The sequence below is a fragment of the Coregonus clupeaformis genome, chromosome 14, assembly GCF_020615455.1.
Source record: "Coregonus clupeaformis isolate EN_2021a chromosome 14, ASM2061545v1, whole genome shotgun sequence".
In the NCBI taxonomy this organism is placed as follows: domain Eukaryota; kingdom Metazoa; phylum Chordata; class Actinopteri; order Salmoniformes; family Salmonidae; genus Coregonus; species Coregonus clupeaformis.
This window is the reverse complement of record NC_059205.1, coordinates 32545909-32572940: the sequence shown is the minus strand read 5'-3', so window position 1 is coordinate 32572940 and position 27032 is coordinate 32545909. Positions and strand designations below refer to the sequence as shown.

At 41.6% G+C, this 27032-nt stretch overlaps 1 protein-coding gene across 1 annotated transcript in view; it reads right to left on the bottom strand.

Moving 5' to 3' along the window:
* Positions 1–27032, bottom strand: part of LOC121581006 (adenylate cyclase type 1) — a 79905-nt gene that overhangs the window by 21977 nt on the left and 30896 nt on the right. The window contains exons 5-7 of the mRNA XM_045224802.1: positions 12913–13040; positions 6135–6293; positions 5825–5966 (exon numbers count right to left, since the gene is read on the bottom strand). Of these exons, the coding sequence (XP_045080737.1) occupies positions 5825–5966; positions 6135–6293; positions 12913–13040 (429 nt within the window). The remainder of the gene's footprint in view (positions 1–5824; positions 5967–6134; positions 6294–12912; positions 13041–27032) is intronic.

Sequence of the window (27032 nt, the reverse complement as noted above, 5' to 3'; positions counted from 1 at the left end):
CTACCGACCCGTAACACTCACGTCTGTAGCCATGAAGTGCTTTGAAATGCTGGTCATGGCTCACATCAACACCATTATCCCAGAAACCCTAGACCCACTCCAATTTGCATTCCGGCCCAACAGATCCACAGATGATGATAATCTCTATTGTACTCCACACTGCCCTTTCACACCTGGACAAAATGAACACCTATGTGAGAATGCTATTAATAGACTACAGCTCAGCATTCAACACCATAGTGCCCTCAAAGCTCATCACTAAGCTAAGGACCCTGGGACTAAACACCTCCCTCTGCAACTGGATCCTGGACATCCTGACGGGCCGCCCCCAGGTGGTATGGGTAGGTAACAACACATCTGCCACGCTGATCCTAAACACGGGGGCCCCTCAGGGGTGCGTGCTCAGTCCCCTCCTGTACTCCCTGTTCACTCATGACTGCATGGCCAGGCACGACTCCAACACCATCATTACGTTTGCCGATGACACAAGAGTGGTAGGCCTGATCACGGACAACGACGAGACAGCCTATAGGGAGGAGGTCAGAGACCTGGTTGTGTGGTGCCAGGACAACAATATCTCCCACAACGTGATCAAGACAAAGGAGATGATTGTGGACTACAGGAAAAAGAAGAGGACCGAGCACGCCCCCATTCTCATCGACGGGGCTGTAGTGGAGCAGGTTGTTGGTGTCCAGGTTGTTGGTGTCCACATCACCAACAAATTAACATGGTCCAAGCACACCAAGACAGTTGTGGAGAGGGCACGACAAAACCTATTCCACCTAAGGAGACTGAAAAGATTTGGCATGGGTCCTCAGATCCTCAAAATCTTCTATAGCTGCACCATCGAGAGCATCCTGACTGGTTGCATCACTGCCTGGTATGGCAACTGTTCTGCCTTCGACCGCAAGGCACTACAGAGGGTAGTGCGTACGGCCCAGTACATCACTGGGGCCAAGCTTCCTGCCATCCAGGACCTCTATACCAGGCGGTGTCAGAGGAAGGCCCTAAAAATTGCCAAAGACTCCAGCCATCCTAGTCATAGACTGTTCTCTCTGCTACCGCACAGCAAGCGGTACCAGAGAGTCAAGTCTAGGTCCAAGAGGCTTCTAAACAGTTTCTACCCCCAAGCCATAAGACTCCTGTACATGTAATTAAATGGCTACCCAGACTATTTGCATTGCCCCTCCCCCCTCCTGGCTGATGTCTGTCACGCTCACTGACAGATCAGTTTGTTGCCAACCAAGAGGTTGAGGCCAGGTGAGGCTGGATCCCAAGTGTGCTCACCACAAAGGAAGCTTAGTAGTTGTCACCTAATGTTATAAGCTATCTTGTAATCAGAAAAGTTCAGTGAAGGTACAGTGAGCTACTGGCAGCTAATTGCAAGTAAGTTACAGTGCATTTTACAATAACTCACTGACATCTGGCTGCCAGTAAGGTTGCCAGGTAAGCTACCAGGTGGTTACTGGCAGTGAGTTGCCACTGAGTTACTATCAGTTACTGGCTATTACATGACTGTGGATTTTACAATAACTTACTGACAGCTGGTTGCCAATTAGGTAACGCAAAAATTTACAGCAACTTCCAGGAAACTAACTTCCATTAAGGTACTGTTAAGAGGTTACTGTGCATTTAACAGTGCAGCTTTTTAATGTCACATGCCCTTACAAATATGGCAGAACTGACAGTGTAAAAAGAGGTGCTCAACCTTTAACACTGGCATCAACCACTTTAACACTTCAACTGACGGTGGGCACAAATACACATATTTTTTAATCATGCCCCCAAATATGCTAATTAGCCCACCCCACCGGTACATTGCACCCACCTACATTTCAAAGCACAGTGATGATTGTACCTTATATTCAAAATATTGGGTAGAAAAATGTATTATCCGCACATGTACCCTAAAAGAAACTGACCAGTACCATGTGAGTGCCTATGGGTGCCTCTGAAGATAACTTGTGTGTACCTTTTACCTTTTTGTACCCCAGGGAACAACACTGTACCCTAACTTGGAGAGTGTGTGGATATGTTCTTGGTAATAAAGATGTACCTGGTGGCACTGCGGAAACATTAATGCACTTCTGGCTAAAAGCTTGCAAGTTCAAATCCCCAACTTTATTTTTTTTGGGGAAGGGGGGATTATTTAAGATACTATTTGAAGAAGTAGGGTTTCAGGTGCTTTCGGAAGATGGGCAGGGACTCTGCTGTTCTAGCTTCAGGGGGAAGCTGGTTCCACCATTGTGGTGGCAGGAGAGAGAGAAGCGCTTGAACTGGGCTTAGCGGGAGCTGCCCTCCCGTAGGGGTGGGAGGGCCAAGAGACCAGAGGTGGCAGAACAGAGTTGGGGTGTAGGGTTTGAGCATAGCCTGAAGGTAGGGAGGGGCAGTTCCTCTTGCTGCGCTGTAGGTAAGCACCATGGTCTTGTAGTGGATGCGAGCTTCGACTGGAAGCCAGTGGAGTGTGCGGAGGAGTGGGATAACATGGGAGAACTTGGGAAGGTTGAAAATCAGGTGCGCTGCAGTGTTCTGGATAAGTTGCAGGGGATTGATGGCACTAGCAGGGAGCCCAGCCTACAGCGAATTGCAGATTGGGACCTGTGCTGCTTCCTGTGTGAGGTAGGGTCGTACTCTACGGATGTTGTAGAGCACGAACCTGCTGGAGCGAGTCACTGCTTTGATGTTTGCAGAGTCAGGCCAAGGTTTTTTGCACTCTGGGCAAGAGTTCATCAACTGTGATGAGAGGTCTGAGCGGGCAGGCCTTCCCCAGGAGGAAGAGCAGCTCCGGCTTGTCGAGGTGGTGGGCCGACATCCAAGCTGAGAGGGGTGGGGAGCGTCTGTAAAGCCTACAGGGAGAGGAGCGAACAGGTATAGAAAACACACACATAGTTGCCAAAGCTACAAAAGAGCAAAATGAGATAATCAGAAAAAATAAATAGGTAAGATACTCAAGTGAGAGAGCAGTGTGGGGCCTTCCTCGCTTTCTTTCCTCGAAGAACTCGGCAGAACCTTCTATGTTTTGCCAACGAGACCGCTACTTACACGACCGCCACTTAGAACTGCCATTGAGAAAACAGGGTAGACTGAAGTGCTAACACTAACTGCTAATTGCCTAGCAGAGGTGAAGAGCACACCTCCCTGTACTAATTGCTGATTGCCTAGGAGAGGAGAAACCACTCCCCCTCCAATACAGCCACTGATTACCAAAACAAGTCACAAATTGCCCTGCCCTTTGATCCTGGTTGATGTGTCAACAATCATCTGCAAGTTAGTTTGATTCATATAGGCACATTCTTCTGTTCTCCTCTACCCTGCAACTCTTCCCCAGGTCCTTGGTGTACAAGAGATGTGTTTTCTGTTAATATAACTGGTAAAATAATGGTTAATAAACAACTCTAATGGGGCCCCATAAAATTAGTTTTCTCAGTTTTATTTTTGTTTGTTTAAGATTTTTTATTCACTATAAATATTAAAATTATTAATAGACAAACAACAAAAATGGATGTTCTGAGTGCATGTCAATGCTTAAATCACATCAGAAGACAATTCTTGAGGTCTGGAAAAAAGTAACATTAGTAACATTTAAACTAATCCAATATATTAGTTGGATTTATTGCACCCATTGCTGAAATTGTTGTTTGAGTTTAGATTGTTTACAGTGGCTTGCAAAAGTATTCACCCCCCTTGCCATTTTTCCTATTTTGTTGCCTTACAACCTGCAATTAAAATATATTTTTGGGGGGGTTGTATCATTTGATTTACACAACATGCCTAACACTTTGAAGAAGCAAAATACTTTTTTTTGTGAAACAAACAAGAAATAAGACAAAAAAACAGAAAACTTGAGCGTGCATAACTAGTCAATACTTTGTAGAGCCAACTTTTGCAGCAATTACTGCTGCAAGTCTCTTGGGCTATGTCTCTATAAGCTTGGCACATCTAGCCACTGGGATTTTTCCCCATTCTTCAAGGCAAAACTGCTCCAGGTCCTTCAAGTTGGATGGGTTCTGCTGGTGTACAGCAATCTTTAAGTCATTCCACAGATTCTCAATTGGATTGAGGTCTGGGCTTTGACTAGGCCATTCCAAGACATTTAAATGTTTCCCCTTAAACCACTTGAGTGTTGCTTTAGCAGTATGCTTAGGGTCATTGTCCTGCTGGAAGGTGAACCTCCATCCCAGTCTCAAATCTCTGGAAGACTGAAACAGGTTTCCCTCAAGAATTTCCCTGTATTTAGCGCCATCCATCATTCCTTCAATTCTGACCAGTTTCCCAGTCCCTGCCGATGAAAAACATCCCCACAGCATGATGCTGACACCCCCATGCTTCACTGTGGAGATGGTGTTCTCGGGGTGATGAGAGGTGTTGGGTTTGCGCCAGACATAGCGTTTTCCTTGATGGCCAAAAAGCTCAATTTTAGTCTCATCTGACCAGAGTACCTTCTTCCATATTTTTTGGGAGTCTACCACATGCCTTTTGGCGAACACCAAACATGTTTGCTTATTTTTTTCTTTAAGCAATGGCTTTTTTCTGGCCACTCTTCCGTAAAGCCCAGCTCTGTGGAGTGTACGGCTTAAAGTGGTCCTATGGACAGATACTCCAATCTCCGCTGTGGAGCTTTGCAGCTCCTTCAGGGTTATATTTGGTCTCTTTGTTGCCTCTCTGATTAATGCCCTGCTTGCCTGGTCCATGAGTTTTGGTGGGCTGCCCTCTCTTGGCGGGTTTGTTGTGGTGCCATATTCTTTCCATTTTTTAATAATGGATTTAATGGTGCTCCGTGTGATGTTCAAAGTTTCTGATCTTTTTTTTACAACCCTACCCTGATCTGTACTTCTCCACAACTTTGTCCCTAACCTGTTTGGAGAGCTCCTTGGTCTTCATGGTGCCGCTTGCTTGGTGGTGCCCCTTGCTTAGTGGTGTTGCAGACTCTGGGGCTTTTCAGAACAGGTGTATATATACTGAGATCATGTGACAGATCATGTGACACTTAGATTGCACACAGGTGGACTTTATTTAACTAATTATGTGACTTCTGAAGGTAATTGGTTGCACCAGGTCTTATTTAGGGGCTTCATAGCAAAGGGGGTGAATACATATGCACGCACCACTTTTCCGTTCTTTATTTTTTTGAATTTTCTGAAACAAGTAATTGTTTTCATTTCAGTTCACCATTTTGGACTATTTTGTGTATGTCCATTACATGAAATCCAAATAAAAATCCATTTAAATTACAGGTTGTAATGCAACAAAATAGGAAAAACGCCAAGGGGGATGAATACTTTTGCAAGGCACTGTAGGTAGTCTCATTCATTCACCTTTCTAACCCTGGCAGTCATTCTGAATTGTGGGTGAATAAAAGTTCAAATTGTTGGATATCCCCACTCAGGCTGGATTCCAATAGGAATGATAAATCATTGGTCAGCAGTGTCCAAAACACAACGAAGGCTGGTCACCTGCTAAAACATAATAAAGGCTGGTCACCAGTGAAAACACAACGAAGGCTGGTCACCAGCGAAAACACAACGAAGGCTGGTCACCAGCAAAAACACAATGAAGGCTGGTAACCAGCGAAAACACAAAGAAAGGCTGGTCACCAGCAAATACACGACGAAGGCTGGTCACCAGCAAAAACACAACAAAAGTCACCATGTCTATGCTGTGTTTTCAGCAGGGTACACACACACATACACACATGCAAAAACTCTCGATCATCCTCTCCCACGCAGTAGATTTCCCATACTGTACACACACATACACGCACACACACACAAACATACATGTACACACACAAACACACACACATACACAAACACGCAGCCCTGACCTTCCGTCGGTGAGATGGTACAATGAAGAAGGTCTCGATCTGGTGTTTGAGGAGGAAGGCGTTTCTCTCCTGGCCGTTGCCAGGTTCTACCTCATAGTCTCCATTCAGGGAGTCCAGGGTCGCCTTGGTGATGTGGACCTTCCTGGTGGAGAAGGAGAAACACAGAGTCAGCATCATGTGGTGCTACCTACCACTGTTGTGCCTTCAAGCAAGGTACTTAACCACTAATTGCTCCAGAGGCTGTGTTGTATGTCAGGTTGGGTACTGTGACAGCAAATTTTGGCATGGCATGTTGATAACTCGCACTAACCCAGGCAGTCCTCCTGCCTCCATCACGTTGGCCAGTGTGACATCGTTGGACCACACGTCATACTGCCACTTCCTCAGTCCCAGGACCCCACACAGCACCCGGCCTGTGTGGAGACCCACACGCATGTTCAGATTCACCTCCGTGGCCTCCGCTACTGATCTGCAGGAGCATGAGGAGGGTCATTACAATATTATAACATTGACACTATGTGTGGGAGGGTTTGTGTGTGTGTGTTTGTTTGTGTATGCGTGCGTGCGTGCTTGCCAAGTGTCAAGTCCCCATGTGTACCTGTATGCATGTGTGTGTGTGACTGTGTGTATACGTGTTCATGTGTGTGTGCATGCTAGGGTTGCAAAACTACCGTTAATTTACAAAAGTTACCTGAATTTCCTACTGCAATCTATGGTAACTTTGGTAATTTATGCTTGAATAACTTTTTACAAAATTTAGTCATATACAGCTTTCATTTGTTATATCTATGTCCATATTATCCATAACTTTCTACTGGATAGACCATATATATGGTTTAAGAGAAAATAGCCTATACAATGAAAACAGCATCTAATCAAATATGGCATTATTTTCAATTAAATCTGCAACTCTTCCAACTATTGACTTTTTTCACAACTGCCAACAGTTTGGTGACAAAACATTTACAACAAAGACATATTGACATAGTAAAATGAATAAAAGTGTGTAAAAAAATATAAAGGATATTTCATGCTGAAACCCTCATATTAAAGCAATCAGCAGTTGAAACAATAATGGATAATAATGGAGATAATAATTGAGAAATGTAACCACTCTCACATTCATAGACAAAGCTATAAATGCAAGGACTGGCCATCCATGATATCGAAATGATAATTTTAACTATGTTTTGAGGCTACAGTGCCTTGCAAAAGTATTCATACCCCTTGACATATTCCACATTTTGTTGTGTTACAGCATGAATTCAAAACTGATTAAATATAAAACATTTCTAACCCACCTACACACAATACCCCATAAAGACAAATTGAAGTAATGTTTTTAGAAAATGTATTAGCTAATTTATTGAAAATGAAATACAGAAATATCTCATTTACATGAGTATTCACACCCCTGATTCAAAATTTTGAAGAAGCACCTTTGGCGGTGATTACAGCTGTGAGTCTTTCTGGGTAAGTCTCTAAAAGCTTTGCACACCTGGATTGTACAATATTTGCCTATTAATCATTTTAATCTTCAAGCTCTGTCAAGTTGATTATTGATCATTGCTAGACAGTCATTTTCAAGTCTTGCCATAGAATTTCAAGCCGATTTAAGTCAAAACTGTAACTAGGCCACTCAGGAACATTCAATGTTGTCTTGAAATTGGGAAGGACTGCCTGCTCCATGATCTCGCCATCACGGTTGACAACTCCATTGTGTCCTCCTCCCAGAGTGCAAAGACCCTTGCCGTGACCCTGGACAACACCCTGTCATTCTCTGCTAACATCAAAGCGGTGACCCGATCCTGCAGGTTCATGCTCTACAACATTTGCAGAGTACGACCCTACCTTACACAGAAAGCGGCACAGGTCCTAATCCAGGCACTTGTCATCTCCCGTCTGGATTAATGCAACTCGCTGTTGGCTGGGCTCCCTGCCTGTGCCATTAAACCCTTACAAGTTATCCAGAACGCCGCAGCCCGTCTGGTGTTCGACCTTCCCAAGTTCTCTCATGTCACCCCGCTCCTCCGCACACTCCACTGGCTTCGAGTTGAGGCTCGCATCTACTACAAGACCATGGTGCTTGCCTACGGAGCTGTGAGGGGAACGGCATCTCCTTACCTTCAGGCTCTGATCAGACCCTACACCCAAACGAGGGCACTACGTTCATCCACCTCTGGCCTGCTAGGTCCCATACCTCTACAGAAGCACAGTTTCCGCTCAGCCCAGTCAAAGCTATTTGCTGCTCTGGCACCCCAATGGTGGAACAAGCTCCCCCACGACGCCAGGACAGCGGAGTCACTGACCACCTTCCGGAGACACTTGAAACCCTACCTCTTTAAGGAATACCTGGAATAGTAAAGCAATCCTTCTACCCCCCCATAAAAAAAAGAAGAAAAAAAGTGGTTGTCCCACTTGCTATCATAAGTTGAATGCACCAATTTTAAGTCGCTCTGGATAAGAGCGTCTGCTATATGATGTAAATGTAAATGTAAATGTAAAAGCAACTCCAGTGTCAATTTGGCCTTGTGTTTTAGGTTTTTGTCCTGCTAAAAGGTGAATTCGTCTCCAAGTGTCTGTTGGAAAGAAGACAGAAGCAGGTTTTCCTCTAGGATTGTGACTGTGCTTATAACTGTATTCCATTTATTTTTATCCTAAAAACTCCCTTGCCAATGACAAGCATAACCATAACATGATGCAGCCAGCACCATGCTTGAAAATATGAAGAGTGGTAGATTTGCCCCAAACATAATGTTTTGTATCAGGACAAAAAGTTAATTTCTTTGCCACATTTCTTGCAGTATTACTTAAGTGCCTTGTGGCAAACAGGATGCATGTTTTGGAATATTTGTATTATGTACAGGCTTCTTTCTTTTCACTCTGTCATTTAGGTTAGTATTGTGGAGTAACTACAATGCTGTTGCTCCATCCTCAGTTTTCTCCTATCACAGCCATTAAACTCTGTAACTGTTTTAAAGTCAACATTGGCTTTATGGTGAAATCCCTGAGTGGTTTCCTTCCTCTCCGGCAACTGAGTTAGGAAGGACATATGTATCTTTGTAGTGACTGGGTGTATTGAAACACCATCCAAAGTGTAATTAATAACTTCACCATGCTCAAAGGGATATTCAGGGTCTGCTTTTCTTTGTTTTTACACAGCTACAGTGCCTTGCAAAAGTATTCATCCCCCTTGGCGTTTTTCCTATTTTGTTGCATTACAACCTGTAATTGAAATTGATTTTTATTTGGATTTCATGTAATGGACATACACAAAATAGTCCAAAATGGTGAAGTGAAATTATAAAAATTACTTGTTTCAGAAAATTCTAAAAAGTAAATAACGGAAAAGTGGTGTGCGCATATGTATTCACCCCCTTTGCTATGAAGCCCCTAAATAAGATCTGGTGCAACCATTTACCTTCAGAAGTCACATAATTAGTTAAATAAAATCCACCTGTGTGCAATCTAAGTGTCACATGATCTGTCACGTGATCTAAGTATATATACACCTGTTCTGTCTGCAACACCACTAAGCAAGGGGCACCACCAAGCAAGCGGCACCATGAAGACCAAGGAGCTCTCCAAACAGGTCAGTGACAAAGTAGTGGAGAAGTACAGATCAGGGTTGGGTTGTAAAAAAATATCAGAAATAAAAAAATAATACATAATAATTTGGTGTTCGCCAAAAGGCAGATGAGACTAAAATGGAGCTTTTTGGCCATCAAGGAAAAAGCTATGTCTGGCGCAAACCCAACACCTCTCATCACCCCGAGAACTCCATACCCATAGTGAAGCATGGGGGTGGTAGCATCACGCTGTGGGGATGTTTTTCATCGGCAGGGACTGGGAATGTATGGCGCTAAATACAGGGAAATTCTTGAGGGAAACCTGTTTCAGTCTTCCAGAGATTTGAGACTGGGACGGAGGTTCACCTTCCAGCAGAACAATGACCCTAAGCATACTGCTAAAGCAACACTCAAGTGGTTTAAGGGGAAATATTTAAATGTCTTGGAATGGCCTAGTCAAAGCCCAGACCTCAATCAAATTGAGAATCTGTGGTATGACATAAAGATTGCTGTACACCAGCTGAACCCATCCAAGTTGAAGGACCTGGAGCAGTTTTGCCTTGAAGAATGGGCAAAAATCCCAGTGGCTAGATGTGCCAAGCTTATAGAGACATACCCCAAGAGACTTGCAGCTGTAATTGCTGCAAAATGTGGCTCTACAAAGTATTGACTTTGGGGGGGTGAATAATTATGCACGCTCAAGTTTTCTGTTTTTTTGTCTTATTTCTTGTTTGTTTCACAAGAAAAAATATTTTGCATCTTCAAAGTGTTAGGCATGTTGTGTAAATCAAATGATACAAACCCCCCCAAAATCCATTTTAATTCCAGGTTGTAAGGCAACAAAATAGGAAAAATGCCAAGGGGGGTGAATACTTTTTCAAGCCACTGTACCAATCGGTGCCCTTCTTTGTGAGGCATTGAAAAACCTCCCTGGTCTTTGTGGTTGAATCTGTGCTTGAAATTCACTACTCGATTGAGGGACCTTACAGATAATTGTATATGTGGGGCACAGAGATGGGGTAGCCACAATTATTGAACACGGAATGAGTCCATGCAACTAATAATGGGATTTGTTAAGCACATTAACTCCTGTTCTTATTTAGGCTTGCCATAACAAAGGGGTTGAATACTTATTGATTCAAGACATTTCATCTTTCCAACATTTTCTACAAACATAATTCCTCTTTGACATTATGGGGTGGTGTGTGTAGATCAGTGATACAACATCTCAATTTAATCAATTTAAAATTCAGGCTGTAACACAACAAAATGTGGAAATGTGAATGCACTGTAAGTTGTGCTTGTTTACATTTACCTTGTTTACAAACATTGGAGTAAAAAAGCTTACATTCTGGGTTCTGATGGGGTACGACAGTTGAAATAAGCTCATGAGGCATTTATCAGTTATATTCTTCAAGAACATATCATTAATTTATAAGTGCAAAAATGTATGTAGCAACTGAAGATTGACCCTTTAAACACTAATGGTATTCACTAAGTTGATGGTTTATATTTAGTATAATGCTTTAGAGTTTGTCATTCTTATATATATATATATATATATATATATATATATATATATATATATATATATATATATATTTAATCATCTTATTTGATTATTTTATATATTTGACATTTGATAAGGCCACACAGAGGGCCAGAGATAATTACAGACACCTGTGATAATCTGAATTACCCAAAAAGGCCACTAGATGTCATGTGATACAATTCCATAAAATCCTTGAAAGTTACCACATTTCTGGCAGTTTACTGGTAAACTTTGAAAGTTACCAGTAACATACCCTCCCTTTGCAACCCTAGCGCGTCCACTCTAGCATTACTGTTTACAAATCATTTCTTGCCTCCCCACATTTTATTCTGCCATGATAAATGGTGCTGCCCCACTCCACATAATAATACAGACAGGCCAGGCAGGCCAGGCAGCACTGAGTTCTAACATCCCTCCCAGCCTCCCATCCTCCCATCCTCCCCCTCTCTGTCTGGAAGAAAAAGTGCACATGTTCTTGAGAGATAAGCCAGAAGGAAAAAATGGTAGCTACTTCAGATTCTAAACAGTTTTTCCTCTACTCCTGTCTGTTAGGAAAGTAACGTTTAAGAGAATGTGAGAGTACAGACAGAGGAAAATTCCACCAGTAATGATGGAGCAAAGTGAGGTTTAAGAGCAGTATCTAGGGTCTAGAAACTCAATAAACAGGGCAAAATGCTACACTTGTCACCAATATGAATTTGAATTAATATGAATATACCGCTAACATAAGAAGGCATGTGTTTGTATTGTGCATTGTAACCCTATATCTGTCTGTTTTAAAGCCCTGGGTATATGGGTCTCTGTATCTACAACCCCTATTTTGTATATAGAGCTATATAACACCAAGCCAATGGCCATGCATTTATCACAGAATGGGATAAAGCTCATTGAAGTGTTGAGCTCTTTCTTCTTTCTCCAAATTGTGCAGGACATGCAAATGAGACAAACACTTTCAAGCTTCATCAGGAAGCATCCAAATGTATTTCCATTCCCTCTCCCTCAAATGGCAATCCACCCTCTCAACTCCATCTATCTGCAGTGTTGGCATGTATTCATAGAATCCATTGACAATTTCACTAAGGAATCCTTCAGCCTGGACTTGAACCACAGTGGTTTAGAAGAATAGAGAATAGTAATATCCCCAGTCCTCAGTCTCACTTTTATCCCTTGTCAAACCAAATGATTCAATATAATGGCTGAAAGCTAGTCAGCAGGCTCATTCCTGCTGCCTAGCTAAACTCGCTGTTATTATCTATGCATAGTCACTTTACCCCTACCTACATGTAAAAATGACCTCGACTAATATGTACCCCCGCACATTGACTCGATTCCGGTACCCCCTGTATATAGCCTCATTATTATTATTTTATTGTTACTTTTTTATTTTTTTACTTTAGTTTATTTAGTAAATATTTTCTTAACTCTATTTTCTTAAAACTGCATTGTTGGTTAAGGGCTTGTAAGTAAGCATTTAATGGTAAGGTGTTGTATTCGGCGTATGTGAGAAAAACTTTTGTATTTTATTTGATACAGTGATAAAGAGATATGTGATATGGTGTCCATCACAAATCAATGTGACTGTACCTACATACTACTGTCAGAAACAGATGTCAACACTGACCCTAACATCACGATGACTCATGTGGTTTATCAGGCAACCAGTAACATGACGTGTTTACCATGGACGACCTACACAAACGTGTAGCTCAGTTGGTAGAGCATGGCGCTTGCAATGCCAGGGTTGTGGGTTCGATTCCCACGGGGGACCAGTATGAAAATGTATGCACTCACTAACTGTAAGTCGCTCTGGATAAGAGCGTCTGCTAAATGACTAAAATGTAAATGTAAATAACACCACATCAGTCCAGGACCTGGCCCAGAACAGGACGGCGTAGAGAGACAAATGTCCAAGGAGCTAGCAAAGATGAGTGAGAGAGTGAGTGTCTACCCTAAACCTATAGACTCACGTGATGGTGTCAATCATGTCCAGGCCCATCTCCACACAGCAGTGGGCATGGTCAGTCTTGGGCTGGGTCAGACCTGACACACAGTAGTAACAGTCTCCCAGGATCTTTATACGCCTACAGTGGTTCTCCTGTCAATCAGGGAGAAATGGGGGCAGAGAGAGAGGGAGAGGGGGGAGAGAGAGAGAAAGAAAGAGAGGGAGGGAAAAGGAGAGAGAGAGCTTTCTGATATTCAGAGCAATATTGAGACACAGACTGACACAGACAGTGTGGGGGGACTAGATACATAAAGTGCATTAATTTCTTAACGGTAGAACAGATATGTATGAAAATACCCTCAAATAAAAGGTGACATTCTGTACTGTGACCTCGTATAAAACATTCAATCTCAAATCCCAAATGCTGAAGTATAGAGCCAAATAAAAAAGCTTTAGCTTCACTGTCCAAATAAATACGTAGGAGAGTGTATATACACATAAATATCACATAAGCTTTCCAATATTCAGAGCAGTATGTCAGATTGCAGCGAGGGATTGCTGACAAGATTGCCTTGTGCCTTCTATCTCATATTCAAACCCTCTCTATCTAATATCCATTCCCCTAAGCCATTCAGCGCACATTGTGTATGTTAACATCAAGAAACTCCGCCCATCTGAATTAGGTCTTGTGCATCCATACATGCAGCAATGTGCAAATACACTATAGCATACAGTTTGTAACAGTTTTGCTTCTGTCCCTCTCCTCGCCCCAACCTGGGCTTGAACCAGGGACCCTCTGAACACATCAGCAACTGCCTCCCACGAAGCATCGTTACCTATCGCTCCACAAAAGCTGAGCAAGAGCAAGGGAAACAACTACTTCAAGGTCCCAAAATGAGTGACGTCACCGATTGAAACGCAACTAGCACGCACCGCTAACTAGCTAGCCATTTCACACCAGTTACACATATCCTGTAGGCTACTACAGGATACAGCACGTACACACTAATGTGAACGTTGCAAGATGTACTGTACAGTACTAATCCAACTTAAAAAAGAAAATGCGTCTGAGTGCAGAACCATAACGGTCCCCTCTCCATCATATCATCTGATCAGTGTAGTAGAAGTGTGTAGATGTGTGGCCTGGGGTGGTATAGTGGTCTAAGCCGCTTCCTCTGGAGCACGTGTACCGCTGCCAGCAGGGGTTCGAATCCGGCCCACTGCTCTTTCAGCCCTCTCTCTCTACCAAATAAACATACAAAATACAACAACAATAAATAAGCGTGCATGAAGTGAGTAACGCTGGCTGGCGTGATGTGAAGCTCTGCTCTGGGATGAAAGGAGCATTGGAAGTGTAACCCATCATTAGGGATCTGTGAGCCACAGAGTTCACAGTGAGCTAGGGGTTGGTGGGCTGAGCTGCTAGGGGGTGATAACATAACCCAGCTCCCATTGTTACTCCATGGAAGAGATATGATCGTGGGCTGAGCAGAGCATGTGAACTGAAAGACTCATAACTATGCTGTGTGCCACGGAAGAAAGAAGTGGTGATAGATGCTCTATTTTTTATGTGCAAGTCCATTGGTGTTGAGAGAGAGAGAGCTTGTTAGCAGCATAAAATACAGTTTCCTTCACATAATTTTACATACAGGCTTAACACTCGCTTTGTTATTGCTCAGTAGTACTGAGGGCATACTTCTTTCAAGTCAGATATTGATTAAGATTAAGATATTGTCTTATATTTAAAAAATATAGAGAGAATAATTTGAAGGGAAATTCTGTCTTTTGATATGAGCTTAACAGCCATGGTGAATTATGAAATTAATAAGGGGAAAACTGATTTGTCTTACACTGTTAAAATGAAGTTATTTTTAACACCAAAACTAGTGGCAACTGAGCTGCCACCAACGCGAAGGAGACAAACCTGAACTTTTCTGGAATATTGAAACACATCATCCTGAGATGTTGTGAAACATTACATGGTGTGTTGTAACACCACTTAATGAAGTGTTGTGCAACACCTTGCCAGGGACTGGGAGCAGTACCGGAAATTGTTGAAAACACTATTTTGGTGTTTCAAGTTTTGTTTAATGCAGAATTAGATACCTTCTCTTATGGTGCCGTTTCCTCTCTAAAGCTCCTAAACACTATAATGGTGTTTCATATCCTGTCTAGTACAGAATTAGATCACTTGTTCTGGTGTATTTTAATGTTTAACATTGAATTATGTATATGATAATTTGCCAGTTTAACCCATTTTGGCAGGCATTGTTGAGCACAGTGCTCAATCTAACAGCAGTAACTAGAGGTTTTACAGTAAGCATTGCGGAATACTCTATTTGAAAGTTGGAAATGTGGGAATGGGTCGTCTCATCATTGAACGTCATTTTGCCTGACGGTTTTGATATCCATTCATCATGATCCATTACACCTCATGGCACCACAAGCTGATTAATACTAATACTAAGTATGCTTTCTTTTTTCAGATATGCATACAAAATTGTTTATAAGAATCCTAACGTCCCCCCAAAAAATATTACCCACCATCCTGTAAAACTGGAGCCATATGGCAAGATAGGAAGCGCAATGAGATTTAACCAGACTTCCAATGAGTTCAATAACTTAATTTGCTCTATCTTTGGTTATCCTCATAAAATAACTCAAGACATCAGTCAGGAAGTTAAAGCTTGGTCGCAAATGGGTCTTCCAAATGGACAATGACCCCAAGCATACTTCCAAAGTTGTGGCAAAATGGCTTAAGGACAACAAAGTCAAGGTATTGGAGTGGCCATCACAAAGCCCTGACCTCAATCCTATAGAAAATGTGTGGACAGAACTGAAAAAGCGTGTGCGAGCAAGGAGGCCTACAAACCTGACTCAGTTACACCAGCTCTGTCAGGAGGAATGGGCCAAAATTCACCCAACTTTTGGGAAGCTTGTGGAAGGCTACCTGAAACGTTTGACCCAAGTTAAACAATTGAAAGGCAATGCTACTGTAGTATCTAAACAGTTTATGATTTTGCTGACGTTTGCAAATGGTGTGTTAGAGGAATTTGGCTCTGCTTGCGGAAACATCTGGAAAACATTACTATAGGGACCCCCTAAGACAGAGGAGATTCGGACGTGTAAAGGCCAGGGATTGGTCTATAAAAAACCACCCATATTATGTTACATATTATAAATACCATGGTTGGAACAAAGGATGGAGAGAATAACATATTAGAGATTGGATCAGTTGTTCTCCAGATGTCTGCAGGAATCTGTAAATTGATACTGTAATCTTTGATGTAATAAACCATTATAATCAAGGACAGTGTCAGCAGATTTCTTGTCATCACAGCATATCAGCATCGTTGTCTCGACACCACAGAATGGTGACGAGGATCTCTGGGACGTGTTGCGTCTCTCCAGCGTTCCATTCATGAGCTACATAGTGACTCCCGCTCAAGACGCCGGCAGATAAGGTGAGATTTCTCACAGCTTTGGGCGCTGGTCAGTTCGTGTGCTTGTGTGTGTGTGTGCGTTGAGGAGATGTACCGTTTTTGGACTTGCGTGTGCGCTTTGCTCTTATTTGCTGTGTGATGAGAATCCGTTCTAAATTTCTAAATTTGTTTGCGTTGGGAACAACGCAAACGGGGGGAGTGTCTATAGGAATTGATAACACTGGGCACAGGGATATTTGGCTTGAATAAAATTAAAGGGAAAAGGAATAGAATGAAGGAATAGAATAAGGAACTAAGGAAAAAAGTATACTTTTAGGACGTCGCTGATTTAAGGAAGCCCTCAAATGAGGCGATCATTAGGATGGGCTGAAAATCCTGAAAACTCACTAGGTTGATTTTTAAGGTCAGTTCTGGGAACTGGAGTTTGTGGTAGATACATTCCATTGTAAGTTACCTCTCGACATATAGTTGACGAGGTAAGTGTTCGAAGTAACCTCTCATTGAATATCTGCAACTCGAGGTAGCAGAAATTTAGGCAGGAGCAATGAGAAATAAGGAGCGACGGTAGCATGCTTTAGAGGACCGTATGAATGGATGCATTCTTTTCATGTGTGTGTGTTAGGAAAGAGAGTGTGTGTGCGAAAAAAATAAATAAAGACGTCTCTGTTGTGTTTCAGCTGTGTGTCGACTCATGTTATGATAAGATTTATGTTAGAGATATATACATATATATGTTTTGGTTGAGAACAGGGGTTTTAGTTTTTTGTAAGGAAATATGTTAGTTAAGGTTAAAATCTTATGAGTCTCTATAAAAGAGAACGTTTAATAATTGGTAAAAAACTATGAGCCCCCTGGGAGGACGTTAAGGTTAAAACCTTGTATGAGTCTCTATAAAAGAGAACGTTTAATAATTGTTAAAAGACTATGAGCCCCCAGGGAGGACGTTAAGGTTAAAACCTTGTATGAGTCTCTATAAAAGAGAACGTTTAATAATTGTTAAAAGACTATGAGCCCCCAGGGAGGACGTTATGATTGTATAGAGATGATTTGTAATGGATAAGAAAATAACTATAAATCTGCAGATTAGGATAAGTGAAGTTAAGAAACTTCGAAGTAGGATTTATGTTCTATGTTCTGTGTTGGTTTATGAGTTTTGTTAAGTGTTACTGTTTGTCTGTGTTGGAAATAACGGAGGGACAGCTGGTCTGTCTGCTTTCTGTTGTTTAGCTTGGAGAGAGCTGCTTGGGAGAGCTCCTCTAACTCTGAAATCGCACTAGTGAATGAGTTGCACATGCGTGGGATTTTATGAGTTTAGAGTTACGTAGAGCAAATATGCCACTCCCCTGCCTGCACTGAGCTGCTGTGACACGCAGAATTAGTGCTACAGACAGAGAAGAGAGGGGGAGACTTTGAATATGCACAAATAACGTATTCTGTTTGATAAGTGGCTGTTGCTTAACTATGAAACTATTTGATTGAGATCTATTGAATTTATAAATGAGAGATATGTTGACGGATTAGAAATAAAAATAAATAAATAAATAAATAAAATAAAATGTTATTGCGCTATTTATAATATTCCTGAGTTAAGCTGTTTGCTTATTTCTTAGCGCGAATGTGTCACGATCGTTATAGGAACCGGACCAAGGCGCAGCGTGATAGGCGTACATCTTTTAATGAGTACTTTACATCAACAACAAAACAACAAAACGATATGTGAAGTCTAAAGGTTCACCAACACAAACCTATACAGAACAAGATCCCACAATCAACTGTGCAAAACAGGTTGCCTAAGTACGGTTCCCAATCAGAGACAACGAGCAACAGCTGCCTCTGATCGGGAACCACCCTGGCCAACATAGATCTAAACAATCTAGACAGAAAACAAGGAACAACTAAACATAGGAACTAACACCCTGGCTCAACATTAAAGAGTCCCCAGAGCCAGGGCGTGACAGAATGTGAACATAGGTATGCATAAAATACTAAATTGTTGTCTGTTTCCTTTGTTCTCCTGTCATGTGAGAGATGAGAAGGAGGAGACAGAGAGAGGAGGTGCTGACCAGTGCATCACGCGACAGTGTGTGCTGCTCCGGATCCAGTCCAATCAAGGCCAGTACTGCTCTGTTCACAAACTTACTTTCCCATACAGGATATTGTGTGTGCCTAGCATATTTCATGTTGTGACAATTTAACAGGGACTTGGCAACAGACTGATCAATTGATGTAATTAAGAATTGCACATTGGAGTTTTTTGTGCATGGGTTGGTTTGATTAGAGTTGTGTTGGAAATCCAGCACTGACATTATTCTGTAAAATTAAGGTAATTGGGTGCTTATTAAGCAATTGGTTTGTGAGTGCTGTAGTGTTGCTGGATTACAGGTCTTTCTTTTTTGGATTGCTCTGAAGTTGACTACTTTCCTTTACTTTTCCTGATCGGATGTGGTAAGATTGCCACTAATCAATAATTTGGTAAAATAAAATAAAATAAAAATGAATTAATAAATTAATAAATTAATAAATTAATAAATAAATAAATAAATAAATAAATAAATAAATAATAAATAAAAAATAAATAAAAATATTGATACATTAATTAATTGATTGATTAATTAATTCATTAATTAATTAATTACTTTTTTTTAAAGAGAGGGAAACATAAGCTACATAGTCTAAAGTATTTTTTGGTTTACAAATTAATTGGTTTAAAATAATAATAATAATAAAATAATTCACAATAAAGGAATATAAAAGAGTTGTTACAATGGGGAAAAAGGACATCAAAACTATGAAAGTAATTACTCCTGTTGATGTAGTACAAAATAGTAATCCTCTAGTTAATGGTATTGCAAGGTTATCTGGAAAATGGAATAAACGTTGGCCTGACATTGAACAACCATGGCCAGTGGAAGGGACTCTTAACCCAGACGTCATCAAGATAATGAAAGTGCTTGTGGCCACATATAAGGCAGATCAAAAGAAGGGGAAAAAAGGGGAACAACGTAAAGAAAAGAGACAAAGAGAGCTGGGTGTTCTTAAGCTGTTTGAAAATGAAGGACAAAAACTGATAATGATACAAAAGATAAAAGAGACAGAGGTATAGAGAAAATGGCAAAAGAGGTGAAGGTGACAGAAAAACTAATGGCAGAAGTCAATACACCTTTCTCACATACGGATTCAGCAAAAAGACCCCCACCTTACGAGGAAGAAGTAGAGTTTAAGGACATCTATCCTCAGCTTCCAGTGATCATTCAGGAGGGTGATTATTGCATCAGAGATGAAGATGAACGAATAATAGGGAGAGGACAAGCAGAAACGACCATAAAGATGAATCCAAACTCCAAAAGTAAGAAGAAAACGAGATGTCTGGAAACTAAGGGTGGAGTGAGGTTCAAGAGGATGGAACTTGAAGATGATGATGATGATGTTCAGAGTGATTCCGAAGAGATCATGGGTGGATATGACCCTGTGATCAGACGGAGGTTGGCCAGAGCGGAAAGAAGGGGTGATGGAAGTTGGAAGAAGAAGAATACAAGAGATTCGAGTTCTGATGAAAGAGAAGATGAAGACAGCGATAAAGATTTGGAGATTAAAGGTGCTTCATATTCAAGAGGATTTTATCTTACAATGACTAGCACAGAAGAAATAGAAAAAGATATAGACCGATGCGTATCATGCCTGGATAAGGCCAATAATTTAGAAGAAGTAAGAGAACTGGAAGAACAACTCAAGAAGCTGAAGATACAGAAGAAAAAACTGCTGAAAAAAGGATCCCAAGAATTGGAAAAGAGGTATACATTGAGGCCAAGACAAGGGAGCACAAGTAAGAAGATGATGCCAGTGTGCACCAAATCAACAATCACTGCCACAGCTTCAACCGAACCAGTTCCAACCGCAATTGTACCAGCCACCAATAGCGGTACCAGTTGTTTCATATCCACAGCCAGTTTCTGGACAGACACAGAATTGGAGAGGAAGAGGACGAGAAGGCTTAGGAAGAGGAAGAGGAGGAAGATTTAAGCCATACTTCCAGCAATCTTCAGAAGTGTGTTATAATTGTGGACAGGTTGGTCACTTTGCCCGTGAGTGTAATGGGCCAGGAGGAAACACCAGAGAGAATTTCAGAGGAAGATACAGGGGCCAGTCAAGATCATCTGGAGGACCGGTGAACCCTTATAGGGGCCTGGAGCAAGGATTCTAGGGGTGCCCAGAAGATCCGAAAGGGGGGTGTCAGCTGGTAGCATCAGGACCGGAAAAAGGTCCAACAATTGAGGTGAAAGTAAACAACCGACCATTGGAAGTGATGGCGGATAGCGGAGCTGCTTTTACCTGTGTTCGGCCTGAAGATACTACACATCTCCCTATGTCCAATCAACTAATTAGGACAATCGGATTTGAGGGAGTGAAACAGCTGATTCCTCTTACGGAACCAATTGAGCTCTGCTATGAAAATCTGAAAATTGCAATACCCATACTGGTATCAGAACATACACCTATTGCATTGTTGGGAAGAGATGCATTGTGTAAATTGAACTGTACAATAAAATGTACACCAGACGGCTGTCTGGTAGAAGTGCCAAAGGAAAAGGTTTACCAATTGTTGATGACGACAGAGATGGATTCTTCTTCAGTATTCTGGATTGGAAATCTCAGTGAAGATTTTTTGAAGCAGGCTAAGATATGGGAGAAATTCATTGTGGCAAATATGCCAGATGCGAGGCTTCCGGAATATCCATTTCATTGTACGCTCAAGTATTTCAAGAATGCTGCCCAATCGAACTCAGAGGAATGGTTGAGTCATCAACCAAAGAAAGTTCAACTCAGCTCATGTTGCATAATTTTAGGACCACAAGGAGCAGCTATGAAGATAAACACAGACGATTATCTGGATAAAGAATTTGAGATTGAGAAGAGTGTGCCACATGTGACCTTGTTGGTTTCTGAAGGCTATGAGCAGAAGCAAATAGGAGAAATGATGACAGAAGCAGAGAAAGCTGTTTTCGTACCCATGAAAGAGAATTTGGCGATTTGGAGGAGTGAAGATCAGCGATTTCTCAAAATCATGATTTCGGCTCAAGGACAAGGAGAGCCACAAGCTGTACGGATGACACATGAATCTATTTGCAGTGTGAAGATGGATTCAGACTCTATGAAAGAGGAGATGTTGCAACAAGTTCCAGAATGTTTGTGGTCTCAACACAGTAACGATATTGGACTTGTGAAATCAGCCCAACCGGTGAAAGTTGAACTTCGACCAGGAGCCAGACCTCCATGGAAGAATCAGTATCCATTGAAAGATGAAGCAATCCAAGGGATCGAACCACAAATTGAAGGACTTTCGAAAGCAGGTGTTTTAAGGACAACAAAAAATCCTCAGAGTAACACACCTTTGTTGCCTGTGAAAAAACCAGATGAAACTTATCGTGTGGTTCATGATTTGAGAACGGTGAATGAGGTAGTGACTGACTTTCCAGCAGAAGTGCCAGACCCGCATACCTTGTTAGCCCAAATTCCTCCTGATGCGACACATTTTATGGTGTTAGACTTATGTGGTGCATTTTTTAGTGTTCCACTTAGTGTAGAAAGTCAGGGTTTATTTGGGTTTACATATAAGGGACAGTTCTATGAGTACAGTCGTTTGCCACAGGGGTACAAGCATAGCCCCCACATTTTCAATAAAGTACTGAAGGATGATTTGGTTGGGATAGATCAGATATTGCAAAGCACTGTCATTCAGTACGTAGATGATATAATTATCTGCTCACAGAATAAGGAAACATGTCATAGAGACTCAATTAAATTGCTACAGGTATTGGCAGAAAAGGGGCATAAGGTTTCACAGAAAAAGTTGCAATATTGCTAGGAGAAGGTTGTTTATTTGGGTCAGAAAATAACGCATGGACACAGAAGCATTTCGGACAGTCAATTGGAAGCTATTCGTAAGGCTCCGAAGCCTAGAACTGTCAGAGAGATGATGACATTTATTGGTATTGCTGGTTATTCTTCAGCTTGGGTTGAGAGCTATACTAGTTTGACGGGACCTTTGAGAGCTATGGTTAAGGATACTGGAAACTCCATAGCAATCTTTCCTGGACACAGGAAGGCCATGTGGCATTTGAAACGATCAAACAGAGGTTGCAGGAGGCACCTGCACTCACACTACCAGACTACTCTAAGAATTTTTTGTTATATGTGTCTACTTCTACTGGAGGTAAATATGCATGTGCAGTTCTTTGTCAGCCGACAGGCACAGGGACGAATCCTCAGCCTATTTCCTACTACTCTGCTGCCTATTCAGCAGTAGAACTAGGGCTACCACTGTGCTACAGAGCAATGGTGGGAGTATATTCAATGTATGACAAAGCATCATCTGTTACGATGGGTTACCCAGTAACAATTCTTACCCATCATAGTCTCCGAAATCTTCTGAACTATGGGAAATATACATTGACTATGCCTAGGCTCAGAGACTATCATAGGCTCTTAGAGCAGGAAGATGTCACCCTAGTGAGGTGTGATACGGTGAATCCAGCCGACAATTTGCCAACTTCAGAGGATGGTGAGCCACATGATTGTGTCCAAGAAGCAGAGAAATACTCGAGGCTTAGATCAGATTTGCAAGCCTTTCCATTACGTGAGGCAGACCTGGAGTATTGGACTGATGGGTCTTGTTATCGTGTGGAGATAAATTGTGTGCTGGCTATGCAGTAGTTAAAGCCCAAGGAACTGGATTTGTTGTTGAAAAGGCAGAAGTAATACCACAGCCTGCGTCTTCACAACTTGCTGAACTTGTGGGGCTAACAGAAGCATGTTTGTTAGCAGAAGGAAAGCGAGTGACGATATACACTGATTCAGCATATGCACATAGTGTATGTCATTTGTTTGGAGCAGTGTGGAAAGGTCGAGGGTTTAAGAAAATGGATGGTTCTCCGATACAACATCATGCGCAAATAATGAAACTGTTGCATGCTATGATGAAGCCTAAAGAGATAGCGATAGCTAAGTGTGCAGCTCATAAAACAGATGTATCAAAAGTCACACAAGGGAACAAAGCTGCTGATGAAGCTGCAAAAGCCGTCACAGGAGCGGACAAATTGGGAAAAGTTTTTCTGGTCACTCATGGAGTGGACTTGGAAGACAAAATTACGCTTAAGGATGTGATTTTGATGCAGGAAGCTGCTTCTGCGATCGACAAACAGTTATGGCTAGACCGAGGTGCCGTCAAAGATGCTACTGGTCTTTGGAGAAACCATGAGGGGTTGATAGTAGCGCCTCTAGACCTATTAGGTCTGATGATTCAGGAAGCACATGGGTTAGCTCATGTTGCAAGGGGGGAGGTTAGGAGAAAGATCACAAAGGAGTATGGTTTTTGGGCACCATATTTGCTTGAACAGGTTGACTATGTCATAGGGAGGTGCACAATCTGTCTGAAAAATAATGTTCGCAGGGGTGTGACTGTTCTTCCTGGTCACATTCCTACACCGAGAGGTCCTATGCGTGAGTTGGTTATCGACTTTGTTGATATGATAAAACTAGTTGATGGGAAAAGATACATGTTGGTGGTTGTAGATAGATTTTCACGATGGCCGGAGGCCTGTCCAACCAAGCGAAAAGATGCTCAATCGGTTGCGAAGTTCTTGTGTAAAGAAGTCATAAGCAAGTGGGGACTTCCCGATAGAATATCCTCAGATAATGGGAAAGAATTTGTGGATAAATCAGTGAAATTTATGTTGCAAAAATTGGGAATTAAGCAACGTCTTGGAGCAGTTTATCACCCACAAAGTCAAGGGATTTGTGAAAAAATAAACGGTGTCTTGAAAAATCGCATTGTCAAAATTTGTCAGCATACGGGTCTAAACTGGATAGCGGCGCTTCCTTTAGCATTAATGGTGTGTCGCTCAAGTGAGTTGCGTGATCTACGTATAACACCCCATGAACTGGTCACATGAAGAAGGATGCCTATGCCTTGTTTGCGAACAAGCGGAAAGGGTCCAAGCTTGGCTCTTTTGGAAGATGAAATGAGAGCGTACGTTACATATATGGCCAATTTTCATAAAAAGTTGTCCAAATATGTTTCTGACAGGCAAAGAAAAGAAGAGGTGCAGGAGAAGCTTGATGAGCAAAAAAGGAGTACAGTGCAACCTGGGGACAAGGTGTTCATGAAGGTATTTAGAAGGAAGTGGTATAACGAACGTCGTGAAGGACCATTTGAAGTTGTTCGTAGTCCTGGAACAGCTGTCCAGGTTAAAGGGTCTCCAACGTGGTATCATTTGTCACATTGTGTTAAAGCGCCTGGAGAAGAGGTGCCACGCGCAGAGAGACAGGATGTTGAAGGCTCAAGAGAGCAGGATGAAGATAGGGGAGAACAGGCAGAAGGAGAGATGCATGACAATATCCAGAGTAAAAACCCAGAAGGAGAGATTGTCCATGTTGTGGACAACGTTGATGATAATGTTTACACTTCTGATGATGCCAGAGATGACTCTGCAATGGATGGAAAGGAAAGGAGATTTTGGGACATTGATTTTCAATACGTCCCAGAAACAACAGAGAATATTTCAGTGGAATGTGAAACCGCGGAGATCACCAAGGGCAACTCTGTTACAGGAGAAGCTGGTGATTCGGTTAGACAAAGTAGGCCCAGACCAGTTAGGAGAAAAGTCAGACCAAAACGTTACGAAAACTAGGGTTGAAGTAACTCTAGGAAAGTCAGCTCAGCTTCCATGTCAGTGCACGAGAGAGAACAGTGGTGAAGAGAAATTTAGAGTTCAGTGGGAAGATAGCTATGGCAGGAGTTTAGATCTGTTAGGAGCAGTTGCATTGAGAAAGTATGCGTTGCTGAATGATAAGAGAAGACTGAAGATTGAGGGTGATTGAAGTCTCTATGTGTACAATTCCCAGCAGGAGGATCAAGGTGATTATAAATGTATTTTTTTTATAATCCACAGTTTGAAAGTGAGGGATTAGAGTCAGGACTGAGAGTTAATGTAGTGACACTAGTGGTGATATATGGAAATACAAGTAAAGAGCTCCAAGCTGTAGGGAAAATAGATGAATCAACAACAATGACATCAACACTTCAGCATAATACAACAACAGTGAGAAGCAATTCAACTCTTTCAACATTGACAGTTATTAAAGCTATAAATGTATCACATTTTATTACAATGGCGCCTCAGAAAATCACTCCAACACCAATTTTAGAAGAAAAGACTGTCATTAGGGTTAGGATGGGTGGTACAGCTCATCTTCCTTGTAGATGTGAGAGACGGAGTGGGGGTGGTGACATTCCTCCCACGTGGAGAGATAATTATGGAGAAGAAGTGTTGTTATCAGGACCAGAAGTAGAAGCTGTGCCACCTAGTCAAAGGAGGTATATTTTGTACAACGATTTGAAGTGGAAGAGGGTTATGAGTGATTGCTCACTTATTTTGCATAATGTTACATGGGAAGATCAGGGAGAATATACTTGTACTTATTTAGAGCCAGCATTAAAATTTGTTTCGGTTAAGAATTATTGGTTAGAAGGCTATGTAACTTGTAAGGTGACGCTTATGATGGAAGATTTTAAGTCTGTTGAAGTTTCCACAGTCACTAAAGGAGTTCAGGAGCAGTATATTACAGTAGCAACTCCAACAGTAAATAATACACAGAGGACATCTGTCACTTTGCCACTGGAAATAATTAAGAGTGTTAATACATCAACTAAAGCCACTATTTTAACAGTAACTTTGAAAGAGATGAATGTTACGACGGCAATAACACATTTCGGAAATGTGACACAGACACCAACAACAACTTTTCTGAAACTAAAGGATGTAGTAAATGTGACTCAGAAGTCTATGATACAGATGGAGAGTGCTGTAAATGGTAGTAAGGATAGTGTTGAAATAGGAGAGCAGATGGTAGCAGAGAATGATGTAGATTCATCTGAAATAGTGCAGAATACTTTCCTGGAGGTACAGGATGAGTTCTTTAATTTTGATGGAACACCAGAAGATATATCTGATCAATACCGCTCGTTAGGGAAGAGAGAAACTAAATGGAAGGCATATGGATTTGATTCTTCTGTTTTGCAAATTAAAGATGGAAGGGCAGGTAGGAATCTATGGTTCCAGCAGTTAACTCATTCTGTAAGATCAGTGAGGAATCTTGAGGGTCCATGTCTGTTGAGAATTCCAGCACCAGGCACATGGGGTTCAATCTTAGAGATGGTGGCTCAACCTCTATCAACTGCGTGTCAATCTTATGCTTTATCATGGCTGTTGTATCAGCAACAATCATTAACATATATAATGATGTCGTTGTCGAAGCATTTGTTTAGGCCTAGGTTTTATTGTTCTTGGTTAAATGAATTACCCTATGTGAATTTGTTAGATCGGAAGGAAAATCAGTTAACAGCGATTCCTGAAGCATTGGAGGTGAAACCCGTCAGGGCTAAAAGCTGTTTTTGTTCAAATAAAACATATGATGGACCGGGTATGTTTATGGGAATATCAGATTGTGATGATTATATGATGACTTTGGGTAAGCATGAACGTAAGGTTAGTAATGAGAAATATAAAGTAACTTTTTATCTTCCATTTAGTAAGAAGAGCAGGACTTTGATGGTGAAAGATCAGCTTTTGCCTGGCAATGTGACTATTGGGAATTTTCGAGATATTTGGTGGGTTTGTGGTGATAAAGCCTATATATTCTTACT